This window comes from Diospyros lotus, chromosome 8 (genome assembly GCF_014633365.1).
Source record: "Diospyros lotus cultivar Yz01 chromosome 8, ASM1463336v1, whole genome shotgun sequence".
In the NCBI taxonomy this organism is placed as follows: domain Eukaryota; kingdom Viridiplantae; phylum Streptophyta; class Magnoliopsida; order Ericales; family Ebenaceae; genus Diospyros; species Diospyros lotus.
In genome coordinates, this window is record NC_068345.1 from 17677594 (window position 1) to 17703126 (window position 25533).

Genomic DNA, 25533 nt, shown 5'->3' on the forward strand with positions numbered 1-25533 from the left:
GCAAAACATATCAAATTCTGGCAAGGTACAAAAGTAAGCAACACACATTTCTAGCACTTTTTACTATACAAAACTATCATGCACTTTAGAAATATCTTATATCTAATTATAAAGCCTTTTGGCAACAAGCTTCCTGAGGAAGAGGAGAATAATGAAAGAATTGAATAGAATATTCAATTAGAAACTTCTCAAACATAGGATTGTTTTTTAAAGCATGCACAAGTAAAATACCTCTATTAAAACAATAACCCATTTCAAGTTCAATTTTGTAACTTAATGAAAAATATGAAATATGCTGAATGCAAGAACTTCGCTAACAGTTTTGGAAAGTTAATAGAATGCAGTCAATGAAGGAAACAATCAAGAAAAAATTCAAAATCTAATTCATAAAGAGGACGCTCTTTAGGACAAAGATGTTAAGCAATCAAAAGCATATAGAATTTCAGGTACTAATGCAAGGGAAGTCTATTGGAATCAATTGCAATGATTCACCGCAAGGACACCTTAAGTCAAACACCAATAAGGTAAATTAATAAATAAATAAAAAACACATCCAACCCAATCAAAAATTAAACAATGCAATTTCTATACCATTAAGGATATGCAAGAAAAAATAAACCAACAGATTCATACCAATAAAGAATTCAAAACGCACTAAGTATTGAAGAGAGAGAGAGAGAGGCAAATTGGAAGTTTTGCGAAATTTTAGTTGAGAAGGGAATTGTTAGCATAACTACTCAAATTCTGTTTGGATAAATATAAAGTCTATCATGTAAGCCTCAATATAGATCGTCAACAGCGACTAGGAAAGCCATTCGAGGCCTAGTCTAATTAGGATTGCAACCTATAAATAGATATCTCCGGTACAATTGTTAATTAGACCACGCCTCGAGATTAATTGTCTTTGAAATTTGACTAACCATTATCGAGAGGTTGTGTTCTGGTGCTTCACAGCTAGTTACATGGATTTGTTGGGATTATGAGGGCTTTTTCGGTTTGTCATAAAACTGGGTCATTCTAGGGATTTTAGTTATCTCTGACCAAAAACTACTTTATGGATCTTGTAGCTTTCCTTTCAACAACTATGTTTAGTGGATCATTCCATTATTGCAGGAACATGGATGTAGGCAATTGCCAAACCACGTTAAATTTGCTATGTTCCTATTTTTCTCTTGATTTTCGTGTTTGATGTGCTCAATCCATATTCCTAGTAGATTTCATCACAGTGAACATTCTTTAAGATACTATAGGAAAACATAGAGATGATATACCTAATACATTGTACTCTCTAAACCCTTTTGGATAACGCTAGTAATTGAAGGACAGAATAACATAAATTTGTTTAATTATTAGATAAAGTATGGTTTTGCGTAGGTAACTACTAGACTTATCAAGGTTCCATGGCCGGTAATGGAAACACTCAACAAAATAAAGTTATTCTATGGAGAGATTCAGCATTTAGGAAACTAAAATGCAATAATACCAGTAAAGTTAGTCAATCAAAGAAGCTACGGCCACTGCAGCCTGTGTCTTGTGAGAAAGTTCACAAAGAAAGCACCCAAACTGCGGACAGCAATGGAAAAGGCCAAAGGGGACAACCACCACAACTAGCACTCAAAATAAATAGTAAAAAACAACATGACATTGTTAAATCTGAATTGCATAAAAAAAAAGTTAATAGTTTTGTCATAAATGGTTGAGAAACTACATCTTTACCAACACGAAGTATAAATCATGAAACCGAGACCAATAAACATGGCAGAAACATTCCTTGCAATCTCGGAAATCTGCACTGTATGTCCTTAGATAGCTTACTTACCAGTTCCCATGTGCAAGTAACATCGAAAAATGATATTTCCTACAACCATCAGCCACTGTGAAAAACCTACAAATAAAAACTATTTCAATGCTATTAATTTCGAAAGTATGTGGAAATGACAAGAAAAATGATTCTCCACCAACAAAAGGGGACTCACTGTGTTAGGATATATTATTCAACTTGCAAGGAAGACTTGAACTAACTTGGTGGATGACATGATTGAACAAGTGCTTTCTCAACCAAACAACCACCCTTTCACAAGTAGAAGAAAACAACCATGCCTGAAGTGCTATGGAAACTGAGCTGCAACGGAAAGAGATGGTCAACTTCTTGGGATGAGATAATTATAAAGTATACATGGCTTGAAATGAAAGAGCAGTTGCTTAACAGAAATCTGATCTTTTACTGCTCAAAAGTAAGAATAATTCACAACCAGATTTTTCAGTTTTAGAAGCTCTGGACTTCCCAGGAAGAAGTCCATAGCACAACATTTTAAGCTTAAATGATCAGGTTTTAGCTATTAAGATAAAAAAAAAGGAAAGCAACATATCATAGAAACTAAAGCCAGTGAGTTTTGAGATAGTCCCACCAAACTATGAAAATAGACAAAAATCCAATTATGTTGCTCTTGACAGCATCTAATTTGACATCCATTGAAACTGCGTCAAAGATTTTCCCACAAAATTTTGTTGCACCATGAACATTGGAAAGTAAAAAGCTATCAAGGCCCAATTAGTTTAAAATGGAAGGACTATTTTAGCATCATGATTGAAATAGGCAAGACAGACAAAAAAAGGGAGTGAAAAATTAAACCAACAAATTCATACCAATGAAGAATTAAAAATGCATTAAGTATTAGAGAGAGAGAGAGGCAAATTGTTTCAGAAATTTTAGTTGAGAAGGTAATTGTTAGGATAACTCCTCAAATTCTGTTTTGATAAATATAAAGTCTATAATGTAGGCCCTAATTTTGATTGTCAATGGGGAATATGAGAGCTACTCGAGGCCTAGTCTAATTAGGATTGTGACCTATAAATAGATATCTCTGGTTCAATTATTAATTCGACTGCCCCTCAAGATTATTTGTGTTTTCAAAATTTGACGAACCAATTATCAAGAGGTTATATTCTAGGTGTTTCATAGACAATTACCCAAATTTGTTAGGATTATGAGGGATTTTTCGATTTGTCATAAAACAGGGCTATTCTACGATTTTTATTTATCTCAGACCAAAAACTACTTTATGGATCTTGTAGCTTTCCTTTAAAAAATTATGCTTAATGGATTATTGCATTATTGCGAGATCATCGATGTAGGCAATTGCCCAACCACATTAACTTTGTTGTGTTCCTATTTTTCTATTGATTTCGGTGTTTGATTGTGCTCGATCCAGATTCCTAACAGATTTCGTCACAGTGCACATTCTTCAGAATATTCTTGGAAAACATAGAGACGAAATACCTAAAACTTGTACACTGTGAACCCTTTTTGGATCATGCTTGTAATTGCAAGACAGAATAACATAAAGTTATTTAACTGTTAGATATAATATGGTTTTGTGGCTGGTAACTGCTAGACTAATCAATGTAACTTTATCGAATGAGATATTCAACTTGGTTTCATGGCCGATAATGGAAACACTTAACAACATAAAGTTATTCTATGGAGAGATTCAGTATTTAGGAAACTAAAATGCAATAATACCAGCAAACCTGGGCAATCGAAGAAGCTACAACACTACAACCTCTGTCTTGTGAGAAAGTTCACGAAGAATGCACCCAAACAGCAAACACCAATGGAAATGGCAAGGAGGGACAACAAACACCAAAGCTCAAAATAAATAGTAAAAAACAAGATGAGAATGTTAAATTTGGATTGCATAAAAAGATCATAATTTCATCATAAATGATTTAGAAATTACATGTTTACTTCATGATGTAGAAAACATGAAACCAAGACTAATAAACACAATAGAAACATTCCTTGCAGCCTCGAAAATCTGCATTGTTGCTCAGTTGAAAGCTATGAAACAAGTCTACGGTAGTTTAAATTGGAATTGGCACAATATCGCAAAGTGGCCACCCTTGCTCAATTTGGGTTACTCAATTTGGGTCAGACCTTGATACTGTGACTTAGGCATTACTCAATAAAGGTGCAAGGCTTACAAAAGTACCGAATAAGGTCTGTGGATAAACACAATAAAGAGACATTCTAAGCATGAAAAGGTTTCAGCTAACAAAAACATGGGAAATCAAGAGTAGAAGTGGGAGAGAAATGAGAAAGAAAAATAAAGCACCCCCCACATTGAGCTTCCCCTTTACCATGCTCTATTATTGATTACGCCTTCAGAGAACAATCCTACTTTCTCCAATAGAAAAAAACATAAAAAACAGTTGCTCTAATGAGAGAGAGAGAGAGAGATGCATAATCTCCTTATCACTGCAATAATCGCCTGGTTCGCCTAACTCACAGCCGATGAACAATATGCTCCGATACCATTTTTCATGATCCTAGGGTTTACCTACGGGTTAGATTGGAATTTGGGAGAAATCGGGGAAGATCAAACAAGAAGATAGGGAGAATTAGAGCAGAAAGAAAGAGATAATAGACAGAATTGAGAGGGAACAGAGGTGATTGACAGAATATTAAGAGGGAAGAATAGAGAAATCAAAGAGGAATTTGAGAAAGAAGACAGACATTCAAATATCTTTCAACAACATGACATTCTATAATTGATCTAGCCTATTTACAGGCTATTCTATCCAATACAACTAAAAGGTACAGACTGCTACAACAAAGTACAACTACAGAGAATTACATATAATACATAATTACTATTATATCCTTGAGGAACCTTGGGGTCGTGACAGTGCAGTGTGTGCGTGTGGTTGTGGTGGGTGGTGGGGGGTAGTGAATGAAAGAATGTCAAGGTTAGGAGCTGCCTCCATCATGAAATGTGCGATTTACAAGCATGATGTGTGAGTGCATTGGATTATCATATCGAGATAAATACTAGATTCATGCTTAACTTCTATATAAACATAACATTAAAGCAGTACAAGATAGATCAAACAGAGCAATTGCTTGGCGGTGATCGGACTGACATATCAACATTTTAATGGTGGAACAGGCAAGGATACAACCAGCTCTAGAAAAGGCTAAGATTTCAAATAGCCGTTCTTTACTTTGTTCAAAACACTGTTGGTAAGGATTAAGTGCCTCTTTGGTATAACAATATCGCAATAAACAAGAACTAATAACACTAAAGCTTAAGCAAGCAAACACCTACTCCAATCCTCAAGCAAAGTAGTGATACAAGTACATAGTGTAACTATATAAAATAATTGCAACAAGAAAACCAGTATTACTTCTAAAGCGTCATACTTTGAACACATGCAAGCAAAAAAAAATTTAACCAAACCTTAATGAAAAGAATCAGGACATAATCTAGAAATTAAAATCAACTGACAAGAGCTAGCACATCAAAGATCCATAGAAGTGTTGTGGAGCAAAATAAATACTAATTGATTTTTCACAAAAAGAATAAAAAGGTCAAGCAATACAACAAATTTAATGATATTGAAATATAGAAAAGGCCACAAATACCAATTCATATTTTTCCTATCTTTCAATCCTGATTGTTCTTTTGTGAATTTGTGGACTTGGAAAAAAACTATGGCAATTTTCAGCCCCCTGAGAAAAAAAAAAAAAACAAAGTGCATTTTTTCACATTTACAAGCTAAAATACGAACCATAGGACAAGATAAGCAAAATAGGGTAGTACTAGCTCATTGACATGAGTAAAACAATTAAAATGCTAAAAAAAGATAACCCAATTGTTTTGACATGACATAAGATTGGCAACTCTTCCTTTAATTAAGTATACTGCAAATGAAATGCTGATATCCAATTGAAAATTCTTAAATCATTATCTTAGATTGACACAACACTTTGTAAAAAAAGTTAAGCTTCATATTATTCATGAAAGAGTACCCCAAAAAAACAGACAAAACCATAGCCAAATAAAATCACTAATAGCATTATCAATTTTGTCAACAACTTTTGCACAATAATAATAAGGGTTAATTACCAAAACAAAAACTTAAACTTTAGTAGTTTTGTCAATACATTCTAGCTGTAGATAAATGTTGGGTTTTCCACTGGATCTTTTATACCAATATCTGACATTAAAAGTAGAAAATATCCATTTCCAAACAAAAAACACAAGTAATAAAATTATAAGGCACCAGCAGGCGAAATATAGGATTTCTCATATACTGTCCTTAGAAAATCTCTCAAATCCTATTATTAGACTATGGAAAATGCAACTGCAGATATATAAGAAAAACAATATGTTCTATTAATATTATATAAAAATTTCATGTGGGTTTTAGCTTCCAGCTCCTCCCTCACTCTCCGACTAGGCCAAAACTGAGAAAACAGGTATATAAACTACCCGAAGACCAATGCATATATCATCAGTTACTAATACCCAATGCTCTTTATATAACTACACTTTTTAACGAAGACACTCAAAGATATAAATGATAAAATCTTGAATCTCGAGTGGGAAATAACAAATATAGATATTAACACCACAAAGAACATAGATCATATTTAGATGCCCACTGATCCCAAACCCCTTTGATCAACCCATCAATGATTTATCCCCCCAAGTCATCAAATATCTCTACCAATAAACATCTCCAATGTATATACGCATGAAAATGCTATTTGCTTGTATACTACAATAGACACAACAAAGGCACTATTAGTCTTTGCGCGTGTGACAAAAAGAAAAAGATAAGGTTGCCATAGAAGTAAAGGCAAGTGTTGACGACAAAGGGCCTGTTTGGCTTGGCTATGCCGTGTTGTCCATGGGACCACTCAATAAATAAATATCTCCATCATAAGGCAAACATATCGATACTTATACGAGATTCAAGCGTAACTTATATACGAACATAACTTTAAAGAAGTACAAGTTCGATCAAACAAAGCAATTGCTTAGCGGAGATCAAACCAAGAAATCAGCATTTCAACAATAGAACGGGCAAGAAAACAACCAAGGCTAAAGAAGCCAGTGATTTTAAATAGCCATTCCATGCGTTGATTGAAAAATTGTTGGTGAGGATAAAGTGCCAGGTTGGTATAAAAAAACCACACAAAACAAGAATTGATAGGTAGTACACTAAAGCTTAAGCAACAAAAACACTATTCTAATCCTCAAGCAAACTAGTGATACAAGTACATAGTGCACCCATACAAAATAATTGAAAAACGAAAACCAGTGTTACTTCTAAAGTTTCAAACTTGAAACGCCCAGCAAGTAAAAATAAAACTTACGTATCCTTGAAGAAAAGAATCAAGACATAATCTGCAAATTAAAATCAACTGACAAAACATAGCATATCAAAATTCCATGTAAGTGTCGTAAAGCAAAAGCAATAATGACTGATTTTTAACAGAATGAATAAAAAGGTCAAGCAACACAACAAATTGGAACAAATTTAATGGTATTGAAATATAGATAATGCCAAAACAACTATTTTTCCAATGTTATTTTTAAAACAACTATTTTTCAGTCAAAGCTCAATGCATATATATTCCAACTACCCAAAGCTCAATGCATATATATTCAGTCACTAATATCCAATGTTATTTTTAAAACAACTATTTTTCACAAGACACTCAAAAATATAAATGATAAAATAATGAATCTCAAGTGAGAAAAAACAAACCTAAATAGTAACACCACAAAGAACATCAATCATATTCGGTTCCTTCAAATCCCAAACATCTTTGATCAATTCATCAATGATTTATCCCCATAAGTCATCAAATGCCTCTACCAATAAGCATCTCTAAGGGATATATGCATGAAAATGCTATTTGCTTGTATACTACAATAAACACATCCAAGGAACTATTAGTGTGTGTGTGTGTCTATGTGTGAGTGTGTTTAAAAGAAAGAGAGAAAGTAAAAGAGAAGGTAGCCATAGTAGTAGAGGCAATCGTTGACGACTACGGCCTCGTTTGGCTTGGCATTGTTGTGTTGTCCATGGGACCGCAAAATAAATAAAGATTTCCATCATCAGGGAAATGTATCAAGATATATACTACATTCAAACTTAACTTGTATATGAACATAACTTCAAAGGAGTACAATATAGATCATACAGAGCAACTGCTTGGTAGTGATTAGATCAAAAAATCAGCAATCGGAAGAGGCAAGGAAAAACAGGAGCTAGAGAAGGCAGTGATTTAAATAGTTGTTCCATGCTTTGATCAAAATAGTGTTGGTAAGAATTAAGCGCCTGTTTGGTATAACAATATCAAACTAAACAAGAATTGATAGGTAGTACACAAAAGCTTAAGCAAGGAAAACACTATTCTAATCCTCTAACAAGCTAGTGATACAACAACATAGTATAGCTATACAAAATAATTGCAATAAGGAAACCACTATAACTTCTAAAGCTTCATACTTGAAACACCTACAAGTAAAAATAACATTTAAGTAACCTTGAATTAAAGAATCAGGAGATAATCAACAAATTAAAATCAATTGACAAGAGCGAGCACATCAAAGTTTCATGGAAGTGCTGGAAAGCAAAAGGAATAATGACTGATTTTTCACAAAAAGAATAAAAGGTCAAGCAATACAACAAATTGGTACAAACTTTAATGATATTGAATTATAGATAAGGCCACAAATCCTAGTGAATCTATTTCCTATCTTTCAAAACTGCTTGTTCCTTTGTGTAGTCTAGGAGTTGGATGAAAACTATGGCAGGTTTCACCACTCTGAGAAAAAGAAAAAGGACATAAAGCTCATTTATTCGCATTTACAAACTAAAATAAGGATTGTATGACGAGACAAGCAAAATATGGTAGTACTAGCTCGTTGACATGAATAAAACCATTAGAATGCTTAAAAAGGATAACCCAATTTTTTTAACATGACAAAATATTAGCCTTTCTTCTCTTTAATAAGCATACTACAAATGAAAGGGTGACATCCAATTGAAAATTTTTAAAACAAGATCTCAGATTGACACAACACTCTGTCAAAAAAGAGTTAAGCTTCATATTATTCACGAAAGAGTACCCAGGAAAAAAAAATGGAACTACAGCTAATTAAAATTACTAACAGCATTATCAATTTTGTCAACAACTTTTGCACAATAATATTAAGGGTTAATTACCAAAACTAAAACCTGAGCTTTAACAGTTTTCTTAAAACTTTCTTGCTATAGATAAATGTGACGCCTTCCGCTTGATCTTTGATGCCAAAATCTGACATTAAATGTAGAAAACATCTATTTCCAAACAAGTGACACAAGTACTAAAATTACGATATACCTGCACGTGATATATAGGCCTTCTCATACACTGTCATTAGAATACCTCTCAAATTCTGTTATGAGTCTATCCAAAATGTAACCGCAAATATACGAGAAAAACAATCATTTCTAAAAATTTTATGTAAAAATTTCATATGGGTTTCAGTCTCGCCCTTCTCCCTCACTAAGTAGGCCAAAACAAAGAAAATAGGAATATAAACTTCCCATAACCCAATGCATATATATTCATTCAGTCACTAATATTCAATATTCTTCATAGAACAATACTTTTTAAAAAGACACTCAAATACATAACTGATAAAATTATGAATCTCGTCTGAGAAGAAATAAATCTAAATATTAACACCAAAAAGAACATTTCATATTCGGATGCCCTCAAATCCCAAACTTCTTTGATCAAATCAACAATGATTTATCCCCATAAGTCATCAAATGCGTCTACGAATAAACATCCCCAATGTATAAACGTACAAAAATGCTATTTGCTTGTATATTATAATAAACACATCCAAGACAATGTTAGTGTGTGTGTGAAAGAAAGAGAGAAAGAAAAAGAGATTGTAGCCATAGAAGTAGAGGCAAGTGTTGACAACAAAGGGCCTGTTTGCCTTGGTTGTATTGTGCTATCCATGGGACCACACAATAAATAAAGATTTCCATCATCGAGCAAACATATCGAGATATATACTAGATTCGAGTCATGCTACTTGTACATCATTTTTGTACATCTTAGGCAACACAACAGAAATACCCATCACCTCCATGCGCCTCACACGCCTGCATGCGCCTCATGAGAAATATTTTTGTCATTGGTACACCTTTATGTAGCCCAAGGTGAACATAAAGGTATACCAATAACATTTTCCTACTAGATTCAAGCTTAACTTGTATATGAACATAACTTTAAAGGAGTACAAGATAAATCATATAGAGCAATTGCTTCATCATGATCAAGCCAAAAAATCAGCATTTCAAGGGCGGAAGAGACAAGGAAACAACTGGGGCTAGAGAAGGCAGTGATATTAAATAGCCCTTCAATGCCTTGTCCAAAACAGTGTTTGTAAGGATTAAGTGCCTATTTGGTATAACAGTATCAAACTAAACAATAATTGATAAGTAGTACACTAAATGTCAAGCAAGGAAAACACTATTCTAATCCTCAAGCAAACTAGTGACACAACTACATAGTGTAGCCATACAAAATAACTGCAATAAGAAAACCAATATAACTTCTAAAGCTTCATACCTGAAACACCAACAAGTAAAAATAACATTTAAGTAACCTTGGAAAAAGGAATCAAGGCATAACCTACAAACTAAAATCAATTCAAAAGAGCTAGTAAATCAAAGTTCCATGGAAGTGCTGTAAAGCAAAAGGAATAAAGACTGATTTTTCACGAAAAGTATAAAAAGTCCAAGCAATACAACTAATTAGAACAAATTTAATAATATGAATTATAGACAAGGCCACAACTCTCAATGCATCTTTTTCTTATCTTTCAAAACTGCTTGTTCTTTTGTGTAGTTAAAAACTTGAAAGAAAACCATGGCAGTTTTCAACCCTCGGAGAAAAAAAGAGACATAAAGTGCATTTATTCACATTTACAAAGTAAAATAAGGACCGTATTACAAGACAAGCAAACTATGGTAGTACTAGCTCGTTGACGTGAATAAAACCATTAGAATGCCAAAAAAAGACAACCCAATTTTTATAACATGGGATAAGATTAGCATCTCTTCTCATGAAATAAGCATAAAGCAAATGAAAGGGTGATATCCAGCTGAAAATTTTTAAATCATGATCTCATGTTGACACAACACTATGTCAAAAAAGAGTTAAGCTTCATATTTATCAAGAAAGAGTACCTAGAAAAAAAAAACAAGGAACTACAGCCAATTAAAATCACTAACAGCATTAACAATTTAGTCAACAGCTTTTGCACGATAATAATAAGGGTTAATTACCAAAACAAAAAGTTGAGCTTTAACAATTTTGTTAGTATTTTCTTGCTGTAGAAAAACGTGAGGCCTTCCACTTGATCTTTGATGCCAAAATCTGACATTAAACATAGAAAAATTCTATTTCCATACAAATGACACAAGTACTAAAATTACCATGAACCAACAAGTGAAAGATAAGAATTCTCATACACTGTCATTAGAAAACCTCTCAGATCCTATTATGAGTCTATGCAAAATGCAACTGCAAATATGAAAGAAAAAGAACATTTTCTTAAAATTTTATATACAAATTTCAAATGCATTTCAGCCTCCCCCTTCCTCCCTCACTCTCTGACTAAGCCAAAACTGAGAAAATAGGTATATAAACTACCCAGAGCCCAATGCATACACCATCAGTCACTAATATCCAATGTTTTTATATAACTACACTTTTTCACAAGACACTCATAGATATAAAAGATAAAAAACATGAATCTCGAGTGGGAAAAAACAAATCTAGATATTAACGCCACAAAGAACATCAATCATATTCGAATGCCCTCATATCCCAAACCTCTTTGATCAAATCACCAATGATTTATCCCCATAAGTCATCAAATGCCTCTACCGATAAACATCTCCAATGTATATACCAATGAAAAAGCTCCTTGTTGCTTGTACACTACAATAGACACATCCAAGGCACCGTTAGTGTGTGTGCACACAAGCGCTCAAAAGAATAAGAAAAAGTGAAGGTAGCCAAGGAAGTAGAGGCAAGTGTTGACAACAAAGGGCCCATTTGGCTTGGCTTTGACGTGCTGTCCATTTGACCGCTCAATAAAAAAATATTTCTATCCTCAAGTAAACATCTCGAGATATATACTAGATTCAATCTTCACTTGTATATGAACGCAACTTTAAAGAAGTACAAGATAGATCAAACAGAACAAGTACTTGTTGGTGATCAGACTGACAAATTAGCATTTCAATGGCAGAACAGGCAAAAAATCAGCTAGGGCTAAAGAAGGTTGTGATTTCAAAGAGCTGTTCCTTGCTTTGTTTAAAACATTGTTGGTAAGGATTAAGTGCCAGATTGGTATAATAACATCGCACTAAACAAAAATTGATAGGTTGTACATGGAAGCTTAAGCAAGGAAACCCCTATTCTAATTCTCAAGCAAAGTAGTTATACAAGCACATAGAGTAGCTATACAAAATAATTGCAATAAGAAAACTAGTGTTATTTCTAAAAGTTCATGCTTTAAACACTCACAATTAAAAAATAAAATTTAAGTATCTTGTAGGAAAATAATCATGACAAAATCTACAAATTAAAATCAACTGACAAGAGAAAGCATATCAATCCACGGAAGTGCTGTAAAGAAAAAGGAAAAATCACTGATTTTTCACAAAAAATAATAAAAAGGTCAAGCAATATAACAAAATGGAACAAAATTAATGATATTGAAATATAGATAGAGCAACAAATCCCTGAGCATCTTTTTTATATCTTTCAATACTACTTGTTCTTTTGTGTAGTTGTGGAGTTGGAATAAAATTATGGCAGTTTTCAGCCCTATAAGAAAAAAATAACATGAAGGGCATTTTTGGGCATTTACAAACTAAAATCAGAACCTTATGATAAGATAAGCAAAATATGATAGTGCTAGCTTGCTGACATGAATAAAACCATTCAAAAGCCAAAAAAAGATAACCCAATTTTCTTAGCATCACGTAAGATTGGCATCTATTCTCTTAATTAAGCAAACTACAAATGAAACGGTCATATCCAATTGGAAATTATCAAACCATGATCTCATATTGACACAACAGTTTTATAAAGAGTTAAGCTTCATATTATTCATGAAAGAGTACCTAAGAAACCACACAAAACCACAGTCAAAAAAAATCACTAACACATTTATCAATTTTGTCAACAGCCTTTGCACGATAATAATAAGGGTTAATTACAAAAACAAAAACCTGAGCTTTAACAATTTTATCAATACTTTCTTGTTGTACATCAATGTAAGCCCTTCACCTTGATCTTTGATGCCAAAATCTGACATTAAATGTCCAAAAATTCTATTTCCAAACAAATGACACAAGTACTAAAATTACCAAGTACCAGCAAGTGAAATATACAAGTTCTCATACACTATCCTTAGAAAATCTCTCAGATCCTATTATGAGTCCATGGAAAATCCAACCACAGATATATAACAAAAATAATATTTTCCTAAAATTTTATGCAAAAATTTCACTTGGCTTTCATCCTCCCTCACCCTCTAACTAGGCCAAAACTAAGAAAAATAGGTATATCAACTACCCAGAGCCCAATGCACATATCATGAGTCACTAATATCCAATGTTCTTTATATAACTACACTTTTTCACAAGACATTCACAGATAAAAAATATAAATCATGAATCTCGAGTGGGAAAAAACAAATCTAGATATTAACACCACAAAGAACATCAATCATATTGGGGTGCCCTCATATCCCAAACCTCTTTGCTCAAATCATCAATGATTTATCCCCATAAGTAATCAAATGCCTCTACCAATAAACATCTCAAATGTATAAACCTATGAAAATGCAATTTTCTTATATACTACGATATACACATCCAACACACTGCTAATGTGTGTTCGTGTGTGTGAAAGAAAGACAAAAAGAAAAAGAGAAGATAGCCATAGAAGTAGAGGCAAGTGTTGATGAATAAGGGCCTGTTTGGCTTGGCTATGTCATGCTGTCCACCGAACTGCTCAATAAATAAAGATTTCCATCATTGGGCAATCATATCAACATATATACTAGATTCAAGATTAACTTGTATATGAACATAAATTTAAAGGAGTAGAAGATAGATCATACAGAACAATTGCTTGGCAGTGATCAGCTCGAAAATTAGCATTTCGATGGCAGAACAACCAAGGAAGCAATCGGGGCTAGATAAGGCTCTGATTTTCAATAGTCGTTCCATTCTTTGTTCAAAACAATGTTGGCAAGGATTAAGTGCCTATTTGGTATAACAATATCGCACTAAACAAGAATTGATAGGTTGTACACTAAAGCTTAAGCAAGGAAACCCCTATTCAAATCCTCAAGCAAAGTAGTGATACAAGTATATAGGGTAGCTATGCAAAATAATTGCAATAAGAAAACCAGTGTTACATCTAAAGCTTCATACATAAAACTCCTGTAAATAAAAAGAAAACTTAAACAACCTTGAAGAAAACAATCAGGACATAATCTACAAATTAGAATCAATTGACAACAGCTAGCATATCAACAATTTATTATTGTTTTTTTAAGCAAAAGGAATAATGACTGACTTTTCACAAAAAGAATAAAAAGGTAAAGCAATGCAACAAATTGGAACAAATTTAATGATACAGAAATATAAACAAGGCCTCAAATCCGGTGCATCCTTTTTCTATCTTTCAATATTGCTTATTCTTATCTTTCAATATTGCTTATTCTTTTTGTGAGGTTGTGGAGTTGGAAGAAAACTAAGGCAGTTTTCATCCCTATGAGAAAAAAAGGACATAAAGTGCATTTTTGTGCATTTACAAGCTAAAATAAGAACCATGTGACAAGATAAGTAAAATATGGTAGTACCAGCTCGTTGACATGAATAAAACCATTAGAATGCTAAAAGATAACAATTTTTTTAACACGGCATAAGTTCGCATCTCTTCTCTTGATTAAGCATACTACAAATGAAACAGCGATATCCAACTGAAAATTTTCAAGTCATTGATTGACATAGCACTTTGTAAAAAAAAAAAGTTAAGCTTCATATTATTCATAAAAGAATACCTGAAAAAAAAAAAAAAAAAAGACACACATAAAACCATAGCCAAATAAAATCACTAACAGCATTATCAATTTTGTCAACAACTTTTGCACGATAATAATAAGGGTTAATTACCAAAACAAAAACATGAGCTTTAATAGTTTTGTCCATTCTTTCTTGCTATACATCAATGTGAGCCCTTCCACTTGATCCTTGATGCCAAAATCAGAGATTAAATGTAGAAAAATTCTATTCCCAAACAAATGACACAAGTACTAAAATTACCAAGTACCAGCAAGTGAAATATAAGAGTTCCCACAAACTATCCTTAGAAAATCTATCAGATCCTATTACGAGTCCTTTGAAAATGTAACCGCAAATATATAAGAACAATAATATTTACTTAAAACATTATATAAAAATTTCATATAAGTTTCAACCTCCCCCTCCTTCCTCACTCTCCAACTAGGCCAAAATTGAGAAAATATATATATAAACTACCCAAAGCCCAATGCATATATCATCAGTCACTAATATCCAATGTTCATTATATAACTAAACTTTTTCACTTGACACTCATAGATGTAAATGATAAAATCATGACTCTCGTGTTGGAAAAAACAAATCTAGATATTAACACCACAAAGAACATCAATCATATTCGGATGCCCTCAAATCCCAAACCTCTTTGCTCAAATCATCAATAATTTATCCCCATAAGTCCTTGAATGCTGGTACCAATAAACATCTGAAATCTATAAACCCATGAAAATGCTATTTGCTTGTATACTACAATATACGCACCCAAGACAATGTTAATGTGTTTGTGCATGTGTGAAAGAAAGACAGAAGAAAAAAGAGTAGATAGCCATAGAAGTACAAGTTTTGATGACTAAGAGCTTGTTTGGGTTGTGGTATGCTGTCCATGGGACCGCTCAATAAATAAATATTTCCATCATCAGGCAGTCATAACGAGATATATACTAGATTCATGCTTAACTTTTATGTGAACATAACATTAAAGGAGTACAAGATAGATCAAACAGAGCACTTGCTTGGCGGTGATTAGATCAACAAATCAAACAGAGTACCTGCGAGTAAAAATAAAATTTAAGTAACTTGAATAAAATAATCAAGACATAATCTACAAATTAAAATCAACTATCATGAGCTAGCATATCAATGATCCATGGAAGTGTTGCAAAGCAAAAGGAAAAATGACTCATTTTTCACAAAAAAGAATAAAAAGGTCAAGCAATAATACAAATTTGAGAAAATTTAATCATATTGAAATATAGACAAGGCCGCAAATCTTGATTAATCTTTTTCTTATCTTTCAATACAGCTTGTTCTTCTGTGCAGTTGTGGAGTTGGAAGAAAACTAAGGTAATTTTTAGCCCTAGAGAAAAGGAGGACATAAAGTGCATTTTTTTGCATTTACAAACTAAAATAAGAACCATATGACAAGATGTGTAAAATATGATAGTACTAGCTCGTTGAGATGAATAAAACACTTAGAATGCTAAAAAGAGATAACCCAATTTTCTTAACATCACATAAGATTGGCATCTCTTCTCTTGATTAAGCATATACCACAAATGAAACAGTGATATCAAATTGAAAATTTTTAAATCATGATCTCAACTCGAAATTGCACTCTGTCAAAAAAAGAGTTAGGCTTCATATTATTCATGAAATAGTACCTAAAAAAAAACACACAAAACCATAGCCAAAAAAAATCACTAACACATTTATCAATTTTGTTAACAGCTTTTGCACGATAATAATAAGGCTTAATTACCAAAACAAAAACCTGAGCTTTAACAATTTTGTCAATACTTTCTTGTTGTACATCAATGTGAGGCCTTCCACTCAATCTTTGATGCCAAAATCTGACATTAAGTGTAGAAAAATTCTATTTCCAAAAAAATGACACAAGCACAAACATTACCATGTACCAGCAAGTGAAATATACAAGTTCTCATACACTGTCCTTAGAATATCTCGTGAATCCTTTTATGAGTCTATTTAAAATGCAACCGCATATATATAAAAAAAAGCAATTTTTTCTTAAAACTTTATAAAAAAAAATTAATAAGGGTTTTAGCCTCCCCCTCCTCCCTCACTCTCTGACTAGGCCAAAACTGAGAAAATAGGTATATAAACTGCCCAAAGCCCAATCCACATATCTTCAGTTACTAATATCTAATGTTCTTTATATAACTACACTTTTTCACAAGACACTCATAGATATAAAACATAAAAACATGAATCTCGAGTGGGAAAAAAGAAATCTAGATATTAACACCACAAAGAACAATCAGATTCAGACACCCTTAGATCCCAAACCTCTATGCTCAAATCATCAATGATTTATCCCCATAAGTCATCAAATGCCTCTACCAATAAAAATCTCAAATGTATAAACCTATGAAAATGCTATTTGCTTTTACACAACAATCTACACATAAGACACTGTTAATGTGTGTGTGGGTGTGTGAAAGAAAGACAGAAAGAAAAAGAGAAGATAGCCATAGAGGTAGAGCCAAGTGTTGACGACTAGGGGCCTGTTTGGTTTGGTCGTGTCGTGCCGTGCCGTGCTGTCCACGAGAGCACTTGATAAATAAAGATTTCCTATCTTTCAAAACTACTTGTTATTTTGTGTAGTTGTGGCATTGGAAGAAAACTAAGGCAGTTATCAGCCCTATGAGAAATAACAGACAAAAATTGCACTTTTTCGCATTTACAAGTTAAAATAAGAACCATGTGACAAGATAAGCAAAATATGGTAGTACTAGCTTGTTGACATGAATAAAACTACTAGAATGCTAAAAAAAGATAACCCAATTTTTTTAACATGACATAAGGTTCACATCTCTTCTCTTGATTAAGCATACTACAAATGAAACGGTGATATCAAATTGAAAATTTTTAAATCATTATCTCATATTGACACAGCACTCTACAAAAAAAGAGTTAAGCTTCATAGTATTCATGAAAGAGTACCCAAAAAAAAAAAAAACACACACACACACACAAAACCCTAGGCAAATAAAATCACTAACAGCATTATCAATTTTGTCAATAGCTTTTGCACAATAATAATAAAGGTTAATTATCAAAACAAAAACTTGAGGTTTAACGGTTTTGTCAATACTTTCTTGTTGCACATCAATGTGAGGCCTTCCACTTAATCTTTGATGCTAAAATCTGACATTAAATGTAAAAAAAATTCTATTTCCAAACAAATGACACGATTACTAAAATTACAAGGAACCAGCAAGTGAAATATAGGAGTTCTAATACACTGTCCTTAGAAAATCTCTCAAATCATTATACGAGTCTATGGAAAATGCAACCACGGATATATAAGAAAAACAATAATTTCTTAAAATTTTATATAAAAATTTCATATGGGTTTCAACCTCCCCCTCCCCCTCCCCCTCCGCCACCCTTGCTCTTCGACTTTGCCAAAATTGAGAAAATAGGTATATAAACTACCCAGAGCCCAATGCATATACCATCACTCACTAATATCCAATGTTCTTTATATAACTACACTTTTTCACAAAATACTCATAGATATAAATGATAAAATCATGAATCTCAGGTTATAAAAACAAATCTAAATATTAACACCACATAGAACATCAATCATATTCAGATGCCCTTAGATCCCAAACCTATTCGGATGCCCTTAGATCCCAAACCTCTTTGATCAAATCATCAATGATTTATCCCCATAAGTCATCAAATGCCTCTACCAATACACATCTCCAATGTATATACCTATGAAAATGATATTTTCTTGTATACAACAATAAACACATCCTTTGCACTGTTGGTGTGAGAGTGAGTTTGTGAAAGAAAGATAGAAACAAAAAGAGAAGGTAGCCATAGAAGTAGAGGCAAGTATTGACGACTAAAGGCCTATTTGGTTTGGTTGTGTTACCCTGTCCATGGGACCGCTCAATAAATAAAGATTTCCATCATCGGGCAAACATATTAACATATATACTAGATTCACGCTTAACTTGTATATGAACATAACTTAAAAGAAGTACAAGATAGATCATACAAAAAAAATGCTTGGCAGTGATCAGACCTACAAATCAACATTTCAATGGCAGAACAAGCAAGGAAACAACTAGGGCTAGATAAGGCAATGATTTTAAGCAGCAGTTCCTTGCTTTGTTTAAACATTGTTGGTAGGGATTATGTGGTTGTTTGGTATTGCCACGGATAAAGAGCCTTATCATTTAGAAGATAAGGAGTGGCGGTTAAATGATGAGAAGATAAGGAAGCATGAAGATAAATCAAGTTTAAGTATTTTGTATAAATCTGTAAATTATAGATGATTATTGTTCCTACTTATTAGATTGTTATCCTCTCCTAGTTTTTAAGAGATTTATTAGCATACTTCTTGCATATATAGGGTTTCATACCCATGGAATAAATAAGAGAGATTTTCTATTCAATCCAAACTCTCTCAGCATGGTATCAGAGCTTGGTATTTAGGGAATTATGTTTAGGCCTTCATTGCCGATTTTTTCCCTGCTTAGTACCATTCCGGCCTGTTTTTGTTCCGTTTCTTGAAGTAATCAAAAGTCGGTTACGACTTTCTTCTTCACCCGATATTCTCTCATTGTTTTTCCCTTCATTCATTTGGTTCATCATCCGAGTTTTCCTAAGATGTCTACCTTCTCCGACACCAATCCTACATCAGAAGCGGTTGAAACAAGCAGCCCGTCAGAAGCTCCATTCACTAGATCTAGCAACTCAAGTAATGAAAGAGAGCTACAAAATCTCCAAGCGGCCTACCGGTTGAACGGGAGAAACTACCTAAAATGGTCCCAGCTTATCCGAACCTTTCTGAAAGGAAAAGGTAAGATAAGTCATCTCTTAGGGACTGGCCCTAAAGAAGGAGATCCCATGTTTGTTGCATGGGATGAGGAGGACTCTTTAGTTATGTCTTGGCTTTGGAATTCGATGATGCCCGAGATAAGTGATACGGTAATGTTTCTAACAACCGCTAAGGATATTTGGGAGGCTGTCAACCTCACATATTCTAAAGTGAAGGATGCAGCACAAATATATGAAGTCCGAACTAAGATTGCAGCAACCAAACAAGGGGTAAGATCTGTTACTGAGTACTCTAATACGCTGCAAACTCTATGGCAAGAATTAGATCATTATCAATGTCTAAAGATGAAATGTAGTGAAGATGCAGTCTTACATAAAAGATTTGTGGAAAATGAAAGAACCTATGACTTCTTGGCAGGTCTAAATATGGAGTTTGATGTAGTCAGGGTTCAAATACTTGGCAAAGAGGATATACCTTCTCTAAATGAGGTAATCTCTCTAATCTAGGCTGAAGAAGGGAGAAGATGAGTAATGCTAGACACTGCCCCTATAGAAAAGTCAGCATTAATAGCGTTGAGAGGTCCTAACCGGGGTCCTAAGGAGGAAAGGAAGTCTGCTGGAGATAAAACTTCCAGCGATAGAGATTCTCGAGACTCACTATGGTGTACCTTTTGCAAGGAGCAGGTTCCGCAGGAGAAGGATAAGATGCCGGACCATGTTGTTAATGAGGGTTCTCGGAAGGACCCTGGGTAAGGTTAATGATGATGGGCCGTTGGAACCTCAAATGTTGCCTATGATGGAGCATCAAAATCAAAGGGGTTGTGAGCTAGAGCCCAGCAAACAGCCTGGAAAGGTGGTTCGTTTAAGGGATGGGAAGCAAAAGGTATCCGCTGATGTTCAGCCATGCACAGTGACCACCCCTATCCTGGATAAGGAGGGGCCTTTCCAGATGGTCACCTACAAGAGGAATAAGAAGGTTGATGATGATGATGGAGGTGGGGGGAGCAGCAAGTCGCCTACATCCAAGAAGATGATTGGAAGCAAACCTCATGTAGAGAATGCCAAAAAGAGTCATACACGGAGACAAGATCTTCCACCAATCAAATCTAACAGAATGAAGGGCGGTCAAGTCCTTCCTTCACCACCATGAAAATCTCCAACTAGAACATCAGGGGTTTTAATATGCCCCTGAAGCAAATCGGGCTGCGAAGTTTCATGAAGATGCAACATGTGGACATTATGGGTGTGTTGGAAACAAAGATCAACCATGAGAAACTTTCGCGAGTTCTCAGGTTCAAGTTTAAGGACTGGGAGCAGGCAAATAATTTTGATTCGCATGGGGGCAGGCAGATTTTGATTCTTTGGAACCCTTTGACTGTTGAGGTCACTCCCACGGAGATTATGCCTCAAGTCATCCATTGCAAGGTTAAATGTAAGATTTCTTCAACTGTTTTTAATATGCCCCAATTTATTTTCAACGATAAGTATGTATAATTTACATGGAACCTAAGGCAATATTTAACTGTTATTTATCTCTCATTGCTTAATGTTATTTTGTCACCCCAACCTCATCAAATATATGCCTCATCAAATATAATGCCAAACCAAAACACTAAGGAATGAGGAGAAAACAACATATCAAACCTCAATCCCACTGCAATAGGGGCTTCCACTCTCAGTTTGTTGGTTGGGTCATGGAGTGCATTACTTCTCCTTCATATTCAATTGTGGTCAATGGAGCTTTGTGCAAGTTTTTCAAAGGGGCTAAAGGTCTTCAGCAGGGAGACCCCTTATCTCCTTTCATCTTTGTGTTATGCATGGAATATCTTTCTAGAGTCTTGAATTGTGTTGCCGGGCAACCGGATTTCAACGTCCATCCCAAGTGCAACAAGCTTGGTATTTCTCACCTCATTTTTGCTGTTGATATTATGCTCATGTCAAGGGGGGATCCCATTTCAATTTCGATGCTTATGTGTTGCCTTAATGATTTTGCTGCTATTTCTGGTTTGTTTACTAATCTAAGGAAGTCTAGCATTTTTACTACTAGGATTCAGGGTGTGGATATGCAGGATATCCTTAGCATCATAGGCTTCCAAAGAGGCAGCATGCCCTTTTGGTATTTGGGGCTTCCTCTTGCAGCTCAGAAGCTAAGAGTGAGCTTTTATGCGCCTCTTATTGATAAAATCTCGGATTATATCAGTTCATGGACAGCTTCTTCATTATCGTATGTTGAGAGAGTAGAGTTAATTCATACTGTTCTTCAAGGGACCGAATGTTATTGGCTTTCAATTCTCAATGTTCCTACTGCAGTGATTGACAATTTATCTCGGTTGTGTAGGCTATTCTTATGGAATTCAAAGATCTCATTGATTCCTTGGAGGTCTGTCTGTATGCCGAAGTTTGAGGGTGGCCTGGGCCTCAGAAATCTTAGAAGCAAGAACACTGGGCTGCTTTCCAAGATTGTATGGAACATCCACTCCAAGAAGGACTCTCTTTGGGTGAAATGGATTGGCCATCAGTACTTAAGGGCAGCTTCCATATGGGAGAGGGAGCGCAGGGAGGATGATTCCTCTTTATTCAAGAAGTTACTGAGTATCAGAGACACTCTTATGCAGGATGGAGGGTCCCTCAATGGAGCATTGTCTATTTTAAAAGGGTGGAACAAAAATGGGTCCTTTAGCACTAAGGCAGCGTATGATTATTTCAGGCCCAAGGGGCACAGAGATAAGTGGGCTTCGCTAGTGTGGAAGTCCAACCTTATCCCCAAGCATGCTTTCATTTTGTGGTTATGTGCCAAGGCAAAAATCCTCACGAAAGATAAGCTTTTGTTTCTTGATATTGATCGCTTATGCCCTATGTGTGGCGATGTTGAGGAGTCCGTGGGTCATCTGTTCTTTCAGTGTTGGATTAGTGCGAGCATTTGGAGCTTGATCAAGTCTTGGCTAGGCCTTGCTCGTGCTATGGCTTCGCTGCCGAGGGCTTTAAAGTGTATCCAGCATCAAGCTAAAAGTTCTTCTTGGCAAAGCCGAGTTAAAAGGATGGCGTTGGCAGCCACGGTCTATCACATTTGGGTCACTAGAAATCGTGCTATTTTTGAGAATGTAAATCCCTATTGCGAGAGCATTTCTTATAAAATTAAAACCTTTGTATACAAAGTTATGTTTTCTTTGTATCCCCATGTTTTAATCCAGTATGAATCTCTTGCTCAGGGGCTTCAATTTTGATGACTCTCTTTGTCCCAGGTATGCCTGGTGTATTCTGTACATTTTGATCTTTATACATATTTACATTTTGATCAAAAAAAGAAAAAGACATCATCTAAATAATTTCATTGAACCACAAAATCACAATTTCCCGCTACCAAAATGAAAAATTATAGGGCAATAAGAATCACAATTAATTAAATAAATGGAAAGGAAGAGAATAATAATTATGGGTGAATTTGAATTCTTAAATAAAAGCACAACATATTATAAATTCTGCACGCTCAAAAAATTCGGCAGGATAACTTCTGTCAATGGCATTTAGAAAAACAAAACCCTATCTTTACTCCTTTGAACCCTTCGTAATTTCAAAGAACCCATAGGTCAATAACATATGTTGATGGTTTAGCAAGTATTAATTTCAAAGAACCCATCTTTAATACAACCTAAAGAGTTGGTCACAAATACTCAATTAAACCATCAAATTCCTTAGAGGCTAACCTCTTTCAATTTGAGACATATCAATGCTTCTACCAAAGATGATTCAGAGCATTCTTTCAATTTCTTTTGTTTCAAGTCAGAGATTTCTAATTTCACACGTCCTAAGTTGTTTAACAGTCATTCCTTGTTTTATTCAAAATACTATTGGTAAGGATTAAGTGCCTTTTTGGAATAACAATACCACACTAAACAATAATTGATAGGTAGTACCCTAAAGATTCATGGAAACCCCTATTCTAATCCTCAAGCAAAGTAATGATACAAGTACATAGTGTAGCTATACAAAATAATTGCAATAAGGAAACTAGTGTTACTTCTTAAGTTTCATACTTTAAAAAACTGCAAGTAAAAATAAAATTTAAGTAACCTTGAAGAAAATAATCAAGACATAATCTACAAATTAAAATCAACTGAGAAGAGCAAGCATGCCCAAGATCCATGTAACTGTTGTAAAGCAAAAGGAATAATGATTGACTTTTCACAAAAAGAATAATAAGGTTAAGAAATACAACAAATAAGACCAAATTTAATGATATTGAAATAAAGACAAGGCCACAAATCCCAATGCATATTTTTTCCATCTTTTAATACTACTAGTTCTTTTTGTGCAGTTGTGGAGTTGGAAGAAAACTAAGGCAGTTTCCAACCCTCTGAGACAAAGAGGACATAAAGTGCACTTTTCCGCATTTATAAACTAAAATACGAACCAAATGACAAGATAAGCAAAATATGGTAGTACTAGCTCGTTGACATGAATAAAACCATTAGGATGCTAAAAGAAGATAACCCATTTTTTTTAACATGCCATAACATTGGCATCTCTACTCATGATTAAGCATATTGCAAATGAACAGGTGATATCCAAAAATTTTTAAATCAATATCTCAGGTTGACACAGCACTCTGGGAAAAAAAGAAAAAGAAAGCTCAGCTTCATATTATTCAAGAAAGACTACGCAAAAAAAACACACACACACAAAACCAAGCCAAATAAAAGCACTAACACCATTATCAATTTTCTCAACAGCTTTTGCACGATAATAATAAAGGTTAATTACTAAAACAAAAACCTGAACGGTAACAGTTTTATCAATACTTTCTTGTTGTGCATCAATGAGAGGCCTTCGACTTGATCTTTGATGTAAAATCTGACATTAAATGTAGAAAAATTATATTTCTAAACAAATGACAAAATTACTAAAATTATCAGGTATCAACAAGTGAAATATACGAGTACTCATACACTGTCCTTAGAATATCTCACAAATTTTGTTATGAGTCTATGGAAAATGCCACAGATATATAAGAAAAATAATATTTTCTTAAAATTTTATATAAAAATTTCATGTGTTTTTCAACCTCCCACTCCTCCCTCACTCTTCAAATAGGCCAAAACAAAGAAAATAGCTACATAAACTACCCAAGCCCAATGCATATAACATCAATCACTAATATCCAATATTCTTTATGTAACTACTCTTTTTCACAAGACACTCGAATATAAATGATAAAATCACGAATCTTGAGTGAGAAAAAACAAATCTAAATATTAACACCACAAAGAACATCAATCATATTCGGATGCCCTCAAATCCCAAACCTCTTTGATCAAGTCATCAACGATTTATCCCCATAAGTAATTGAATGCCTCTACCAATAAACGTCTACAATGTATATACATATAAAAATGCTACTTGCTTGTATACTACAATAGACACATCTGAGGCACTGTTAGTGTGTGTATGTGTGAAAGAAAAACAAAAATAAAGAGAGGTAGCCATAGAAGTAGAGGCAAGTGTTGACAACTAAGGGCCAATTTGGCTTGGTTGTGTAGTGCCGTCCATGGGACCGCTCAGAAAATAAAGATTTCCATCATCGGAAAAACATATTGAGATATATTAGAGTCAAGCTTAACTCATATATGAACATAATTTTAAGAATCATGCTACATGTACATCATTTTTGTACATCTTGGGCTACACAAAGGATATTATGACCAAAATACCCTGCACCTCTCCATGCGCCTCACGCGCCTC

The 25533-nt window shown here is 34.2% G+C and overlaps 1 protein-coding gene across 12 annotated transcripts in view; it reads right to left on the reverse strand.

Moving 5' to 3' along the window:
* Nucleotides 1-25533, reverse strand: part of LOC127807166 (uncharacterized) — a 145401-nt gene that overhangs the window by 102751 nt on the left and 17117 nt on the right. For 3 of the 12 annotated variants that reach the window (XR_008024611.1, XR_008024609.1, XR_008024610.1), the window contains exons 1-2: nucleotides 1977-14943; nucleotides 1820-1885 (exon numbers count right to left, since the gene is read on the reverse strand). Coding sequence is in view for 1 of the 12 variants with exons in the window: in XM_052344825.1 (XP_052200785.1) it covers nucleotides 1820-1858; nucleotides 2023-2122 (139 nt within the window). In the remaining 11 variants the exon portion in view is untranslated. Of the gene's footprint in view, nucleotides 1-1819; nucleotides 1899-1976; nucleotides 14944-25533 lie in introns of those variants that run through there. The other 9 variants (XR_008024612.1, XR_008024617.1, XR_008024619.1 and 6 more) reach the window with 7 other exon arrangements.